Source organism: Anser brachyrhynchus, assembly GCF_964034855.1.
Source record: "Anser brachyrhynchus genome assembly, chromosome: 2".
NCBI lineage: Eukaryota > Metazoa > Chordata > Aves > Anseriformes > Anatidae > Anser > Anser brachyrhynchus.
Genome location: NC_137695.1, coordinates 125,781,638 through 125,789,924, shown reverse-complemented (window position 1 = coordinate 125,789,924; position 8,287 = coordinate 125,781,638). Strand labels below are relative to the sequence as shown.

The 8,287-nt window shown below is 35.8% G+C and overlaps 1 protein-coding gene across 5 annotated transcripts in view; it reads right to left on the bottom strand.

Annotated features, from left to right (window-relative positions):
- Positions 1-325: 325 nt before the first annotated feature.
- Positions 326-8,287, bottom strand: part of PREX2 (phosphatidylinositol-3,4,5-trisphosphate dependent Rac exchange factor 2) — a 177,223-nt gene continuing 169,261 nt past the window's right edge. For all 5 annotated transcript variants that reach the window (XM_080578459.1, XM_080578460.1, XM_080578461.1 and 2 more), the window contains one exon: positions 326-5,416. In XM_080578459.1, the coding sequence (XP_080434585.1) occupies positions 5,371-5,416 (46 nt within the window). In that variant the 3' untranslated portion in view covers positions 326-5,370. The remainder of the gene's footprint in view (positions 5,417-8,287) is intronic.

Here is an 8,287-nt window from a genome sequence, read left to right as displayed (position 1 = left end):
GTGGAACCACTGGGCCAGAAAAACATTTTTCATGCCTGTCTCCCTTCTCTCAGCCTTCACAAAATACAGCTCCCCAAAGCCAGGGACTACTGCTCATGCAGGCTTCAGCTCTCTACAGGGGCGTAAAGATACACTTCAGTTGTCAGCAATGAACCTAGATTAGGCCTGGATTGTGATTATAAACATATATTTCTAGAAGTTTGATTTCTATTCTCCTGCAGGAGAATTCCAAGAGCAGTCACACCAAAGGGGTTAAAGACCACCAAAAACAAACAAACAAACAAACTTTTTACTTGCTTAGAAATAAGGAAATTTGCACTGGCCATATTATGAATGGTTTTTATTGCCATTTGACATTTTGTAATACATTGCTACCATTCCAGTCTTTACTATGTAGACTAAAAAAATAAATGTAGACTAAAAAATAAAAGATCTAAAAGTACACAGTATTAGTTTAACCCATAATCAATATAGCAATTGACTCAAAGTATGCTACATAGGCACTTTACAAACAGGAAAAAGTAATTTAAATCCATGTTTCAAGGATATTTAAATTCCAAAGGTTACTTCCAACAAATCCAACTACCCATAAGAGCTGCTAGTTTGACTGTTTTCAAACATAAGTTCACTGAGAGATTCTGTGTATGGATGTACTTACATTTACTATTTCAAAGGAATAATGCTCTCTTGTGCTTGTTGAGATGTTACAAATAATATATTCTTTGTTTGAAGAAACGTGTGCAATACTCAATGCAAAAATTTTTTGTTTTCTTTTGTTTTTGTCTAACACAAGTATAACCAAATACGTACACTATTTACAGGGTGTTAAAAAGTTAATAAGACTGCTTAGTTTTCAAAATCTGACCCATTGTACAAACAGGACACACACACACACAACAAATTGTGGATGTTCCCATAGAAGTCCCCATCTAAGTATTTTGCAAAAATGTCCCAGTTGCTTCAACACTCAATTGAACTTCCAAACTGAAGCAGAAGTTGCTTTTAAAGTAGTTCCACTCTAGCCACAGAAGATTTCTAGCATAGAGCTGTGTCTGGAGAAGAAACAAGTATTTGACTGGCCTCTGGACAATCTAAAATTTCCCATGGGTGTTAACATCTGCATGACTGTGCATGCTGTATATTCATTTACACATACATAACAAGAGAGTATCTTTTAGCAAGAAAAAGGAAACATTTCTAATGATGCATTTTCTTTATGAAAATTCAGTGGATATATACAGTGTGTGTGTGTGTATATACATATATAAACCCAACAACAAAACAACTGTCAGCATACAAAAATATGAGTTGAGTATCGTTTTATACCTCAAAACCTAATGGTGAAAAATCCAGGTATCCTGAGTCAGGTATGTGCTGTGCATCTAGTTTACCAATGCCAGTGTACTGCTGGGGTATAATTAGAAAAGCACTACCTGTATTTATCAACAGTTACAGAGATAAAATACATATAGCAATGCATTAACTTGAGAAACTCTCCGGTTTTCTTAACATTAAACAATAACGGTGCAAAATATGCGTAAAATGCTGGCAGACATACCCATAAAGTAGATGTAAATAAGTACAGGAACAATACGTATATATGCTAAAGTTACTGATTTCACTATTTAAATGAAAATAAATGAAAGATACTTTCCTTTCTTGAGCATCATGCTTAATCGTGATTTGTATACTCACATTCAAGCAATTGTCTTAAACACGTATATATTACATTGACAATGAATTAATAAAACAAATAAATCACTATTTCCTTATGAATTTCTCTGGCTAAAAGCAGATAAATGAAACTGGGTTGATTTTTCCCCCCCATTACGGTATTCTAATAAATGAAATATGATTACTATAAATTCTCGTCAACTTACATTTACTTTTTTTGCCTCCAAAACAGTAAAATAGCAGTTCTGATAACTGCTGACATCATTAGAAACAAACAAACAAAGAAACAACATCAAAACTTGATGCATTTACTAAAACCCAAGAAAAAATATCCAAAAAGACACAGAAGATAGCAACTTTCTCAGTGGACATACAATTAGGTGATTATTCAACTGAAAGAAGAATATTTATTTTAAAGTGGATTCCTAAACAACAACAAAAGTTTGACATTTAGAAACTGGAATATATATATATAAATTATATTATATTTATTTACAATCTACAGAGATGATAAGCATTATGAAATACATAATTTTGGGAACAAGACAGAATCAATACTAACTTCTTAAAAAAAAAAAAAAGATTGTTTAGTGATGATGCTTACAAAAGTAGGCCAAAGATCGAGGCTCTACTTTAAAATTAAAATGTCAATTTTCTTCCAGCATGAACCCTATGGCAACTTAAATGTTACTTGGCCCTTAACCCTCCTTTTCTAGTTGTTAAATTTCCTGTAGACTACCTGGAATTACAGCAGTTAGCATTTGGTAACATATGTTAACATCCTTGAATTTATTCCCAGGTTCATCCCTGAATTTATTCCCAGATCCTTGAATTTATTCCCAAAAGAATTACACTTGTCTCGGATGAAAAAGCAAAAATTACATACAGAATGCTTTCCCTAAACCAAACCAGTGCAACACATTCTCATAAAAATGGGCTGCATAATCTGTTGCAGTAGAGGTAAAGATTTCACAAGCTATGGGTGTTACACTTCTTGTAAATCATCACTCTTGGTCATCTCTTCCTGTCATCTCTAAGTCTAAGAGTTTATGAAAGGATAAACATACTGTGTGGAGAATTGGTTTTTTTGTTTGTTTGTTTTTTTAATTCTGCACATTGCATAAGGAATACATACACCTTATTACCACCTTGTTACCAAACAGGAGAAATAGCGGTAGTCATGAACGTATGTACATTTACAATTTATGAATGAGCTTCTTATATGTCCATCCAATGTTATTAGAGGCCAAGATTTCTGTCTGATGCACACACATGAATCAGTAGGTGAAGAATCTGGTCCAGGGACTGGCTCATAACGATTTGTCTCTCAGTAGTTGCCAATGTCAATCACCTCCAGCTTTCAAGAGCAAAACAAAGTAGACAATTGCCATATTATACAGGAGATTGTTTTGGCATATTTGCATTTGTACAATTGTCAATGTGATTAAAAAAAAGTGATATGGCCTATTACAATAACATGTGTGCATGCAGCAGCTTTTGTCCTCTAGGTTGTGTAATTTGTCTTATTATACAGGATTAGTAGCTCTATTCAGCAAAGAGCTGATTTGCCTCATAGTAAAGAAATAAAATAATATTAAATATTTATGTGGGCAAATCTCAGATCAAGATCTGAGCTCACAGCAGTGAATGACATCACAGTTCAGACCACACCACCATCGCACGGGGTCTGCGACACCATCCTAGGCATCAGCAGGTTATGGCTTCTGTGTACTTCTGATGTCTGAACAAGCAGAAACTGAAACATTTTTGGCACTTCTGCCTGGAGCGGGAGTTACCCTAGCCAATACTGCCTCTCTGAATAAAACACATGGAAAACTATGAGATTCTGACTGGAATAGCAATTCTATAAATCATGACTCATTCTTATGCATTAGGTCATCCTAAACAGAAAGGTTAAGTTATATTTTTTTTCTTTCTACACAAAAAGATTAAAGTCCCACTGCTTCCAACAAATAGTAAGGAGTGTAAACTTCAAAGCACAAAGGAGAAATTGTTACTGAAGTGTTCATTATTGCATGTTTTTGTCACAGTTTAAGGAAAACATTCTATATTTACGGTTGGACTGGTAATTGATATGACTACATATGATATATGACTACATATACACATCTCGAAACTAAAATATATGTGCAGACATATATTTCTGCGGATATATAAAAATATTTATTTTCTTAGCAAAGTTAAAGTCTGTGTAAAAACATTAAGAATACTGCAAAAGGTAGGAGCCCTAATTCCTCCTTTGGAGAAAAGTTACAAGTCCCCTAGATTTCCTATGTAAAGAACACTCTTTGCAAGAGTATATCTTCTTCTGAATCATCACTTCATTGTGGATTAATATATTTTTTGAAGACTTCATAAATAATTAGATAATATGCAAAAATTTGGCTGTGAAGTGATTGCTATAGCATAACTATAGATGGCTGTTTTACAAAAAATAAATTTTATTCAGGCAGTATATTCCCTGCTCTAATGGAATGTGTAGCTACCTACTGCTACAAGTAAAACTATTTCAGATTATAGTTTTTGCTTTAATACGTTCACACATGAAACCTCATTTAGGGGCATTTCCTCTGAAAATACTTGGGCTGAAAGAACAGCCAAATGCAGATATATATTTTTATGGGCCCTCTAAATACTCAGTACAATTTTCGGAAATAAATCTGTAACAATTATGGCCACTCCACAAGAAAGAACTGAAATGCTATACAAAACAATATGACCAAAAGAAGGGAAATGGTGGACTAAGACATCAAAACCCCAAACCATGGTTCAACTTAAAATGTGGACGTTTCCAGTTAAACATTACAATGCTGTCTCATCCTCACACTATGTAGACTTGCTAGTATAATACTGTACAAGAACATACAAAGCTATGAAAAACTCTGAAATGCAGAGGCACAATAATGTGAAACATCCACTAGACAGTCTGAAATTCAATGTAATTATAATGGCAACTGAAAAAGGGTAAAATATCACCTCATATGCCATACATGTACTCCCTCCAAAATAATATGACAATGGGCTACTTAAGACGTGGCTGAGTTTACTGTGATTATAAGTAAATGTTCATAGATGCAGTCAGTCTGTAGCCATTAGGCACAGTTCAGAGATGAGTTTTAATCCTTCAACCTCACTTACATTATATCCTTGAAACATTAATGTCATTGTTCTCAGAAGTTATGATGTTGACAGGAAAAAAAAAAAGGATTATCAGTGCAAAGAGCCCCATATGAAGTGCATGCTCATTATCAAGCCTAGTTTATCCAGGCTTTTATTCCTTCCACAAGAACATATCCCGTGTAGCGTACAAGTGAAGCCATTCTCTCTGAACAAGACATCCGTTTTGAAGCTGCTGGCTATGTATGCCTATTGTGTGGCTGAAAAAAACACATCAAAATGAACCTGATTCCAGTGTAAAATTCCCAAGGAAGACTCCTGTTCTACTAGCATAAGGCTGGAGTGCACAGATTCCAGAAATGCTTTTCGGAAGTCGTTTTGCAATGCCAATAGAGAATATATATAGGGTATTTCTTTTTTTATCCTGAGTAAAGTTCTTTTTATATATATATATATATATTTTTCATTTATCAAAGGCCCAGGCACATACTGCTACAGTGCAGTTAGACTTTGTCACACAGTCCCAGTGTTCTAAAAGCCATTATTTGATTGTTTTCCTCATTCTTCTCCAACTGGTGGCGGTGGTTGGCAGAGCTTGTATAATCTGACAACAACAACAAAAAAAAAAAAAGCAATCGTTACTCTGGGCTTGGTCATTATTAAAAGAAATGAAAATGTAAGGAATATGAAGGTAAATTTAAGGAATACAAACTAAATCTTAGTCTTTTATTTTACTGCAAAACAAAATATACTGAATTCAGTTTAAAAACTTATTCACAAGCATGAAGTTTACATTGACAGGGGTATTATTAAAACACACATATATGAGTAATCTTATAAAGATATTCCAGTTTAGTCAAGTTTTCATAATACTGCACCATAACACCCCTTTCAGAAGAAAGCTAAATTTCACTAATCCAATTACCAGTTGTTGCTCTAAATCTGTAATTTGGAAAAGCTGCATGGTTAATGCAATTGCCTTCACTTTGGTGTTGTGTTGGCATTGAATCTGAACTCAGTCTAACAGTTTCCTATAAATCTGATGTTATTCAGTCTTGATGTCCAAGAACCCAAGACAGTTATCAGACACACGACATGTCATCGCGAAGACTTTGAGCTCTTACCACTGCATTTATAAAGGCTTCTGAACTTCTATTAAAGCCTTTTGCATGGACTTAGTTATTAGCAAGTGTTAGAAAAGCTACACTTATGCTAGGAATACTGAAATGGCAGTCATTCTGATCTCAGGCTCATTAAGAGGCATCTCTGTTCTGTAAATATAACCAGCATACAGTATCTCCCCTACAATAACAGCAATTAAAACCAGCAGTAGACATGATTTCATCTGGAGATTATATATTTTCCTCACGGAAAGGAATATCGCCAAAGGCATATCACTGAAGAAATAACAAAGTAAAGAGACTGAGTTTGGTGTGACAAGCAATAAAAGCATCAGAAACCAAAATGAAGTGACAATGACACAGCATGTGCATTAATACTTACCATGAAGAGTATTTGATACTGAAATACTAACACAAAATAAACAACAGACTTGGTAGGTCTGGCTACAAGCAGGGTTATGAATCATCCACTGTCCTGGCGGCTAGAGATATTTAAGATGCTCGGCATACCTGAGTTTTCCAAGCATATTTTGCAAATTTGCCTCTTAAACATCACATTCATTTATATGACCACATTTTAACTAACCAGGAATTTCAAAATCATACTACAAATCAACACAGAAAACAGAAACCTGGACATGTGGCTGGGCTCCACAAACAATTCAAGATCAATGGGCTGCTGCTTTCTTGGCATGACACTCTGCTGCTGAAGGTATTTGAAGCACTGTCTGTACGGCTGCCCTTTGAGAGTTGCAAGCCTTTTCAATATCAAGACACATCTTGTCAGATAAAGCATCTTGTGGCTATGCAAAAGCAGGACAGGATAGCTTCCGTTCTCTGATTTCACTTTCCATGCAAGCTAAAACCCTTGGGACACTGACAACACACCACTGTGGTGGGCTATATAGCTTTTCTCTGAAGTCCCGCTGGAAGCGATTAGCAAGCAGTACTGTTTCTGGATAGTAAGAATGAGGAGCACCACTTCTGCCAGACAGCAATTGCAAGCCTGCTTTCAAATCTCCACCATAATGCATTCTGAAGATCTTTGGATTCTTCCCCACTGTCATCTGGCAGATTCAGAAACATGGTTATTTAAGGTCACATAAGTGTTGGTGCAGATGCCAATATATTTGTTAGGGGCTATATATAAGCCAATACACATCTCTCCTATTTGTACACCAATGAGAAAATGAGATGCCCTGATTTTTATACAGCCAGGTACACAGAGAAAGGTAAAACAAGGCTTATTTGAGTTATTTGATTCTACCAGTGTAATAAAGTAGTAAAACTCAAAGCTAACAAAAGACATAGAATGACTGTCGTCAGAATCTTATCTAAGTCAGTAACTGCAGCAGGGTTAGCTCTTGATGGGGTTTTTGCAAAATCTAATTTCTATGGAACAGTGTGCAGAAAAGCTCAGCCTCAGGTACCAAGGTCTGTGTCGTCTTCAGGTTAAAATGGTAATCATTAAGGTCACTTGTCTTCAGAGCAGGTAACACGGGAATTCTGAAGCAAACTAGCAATGATGCTGCATAAATCCCTAAAGATGGTATTGATCACATACAGACTGTTCTGGGTCAATATATATGGAGCAACTGTCTGAGATGGTACAAACAGATCAGCTAAGACAGAGAACTGGCAACTGCAGAGAACTGAGAACGCTGTCAAGAACCCTTAAATAAAGCAGACTTGAATGGCCAGCCTATAGCCAGAGCATCAAAGAATTGCGAAACACAGTATTATTGTGCTGATGACTATTCTGACGTATTTGACTTCTCTCTCTATTAATACATGAAATACCACAAGCCCTGAGGCCAGTGAGATATTCCTGTGACATCGCTCTTACTGCTTACTTGTGTGTTGCATGCATCCATCTGTTCTGTGTTCTTGGAGCCATCTCATAATTTTCCTTCAACTTTTCATTGCTATATTGTGAGAGCATCAACCGGAAAGAGGTGATCTTTTCTCAACTGATGCAAAGCCAATAAATGTCTCACAGCCAACTGCTTCTATTTTTCCTTTTTCAGAACATAGATTTTCCCTTAATGACAAAAAGTTCTGTATCTTGATATCTGCTTTCTCATTTATAGGTGAGAAAAGAATGAGACCTGATTTGAGACAACTCTCCCCAGAATTTTGTCATGAAGGAGGAGTCTGATTAAGGCCAAAATCATACTGTTCAAAGAGAAGACTTCAAGCAGCTTTTACTGCATAAAATATTATTTTACTGCTTTAGGTTCCCCCAGTGCAAGACAGTTGGTCAGGCAGGTTTGGTCCTGGATTACCTCCAAGCCAATTACTACCGTGAAAAGGGATTTCCTCATCTGCCAGTAAGGTCAATGACTTTATTGCTG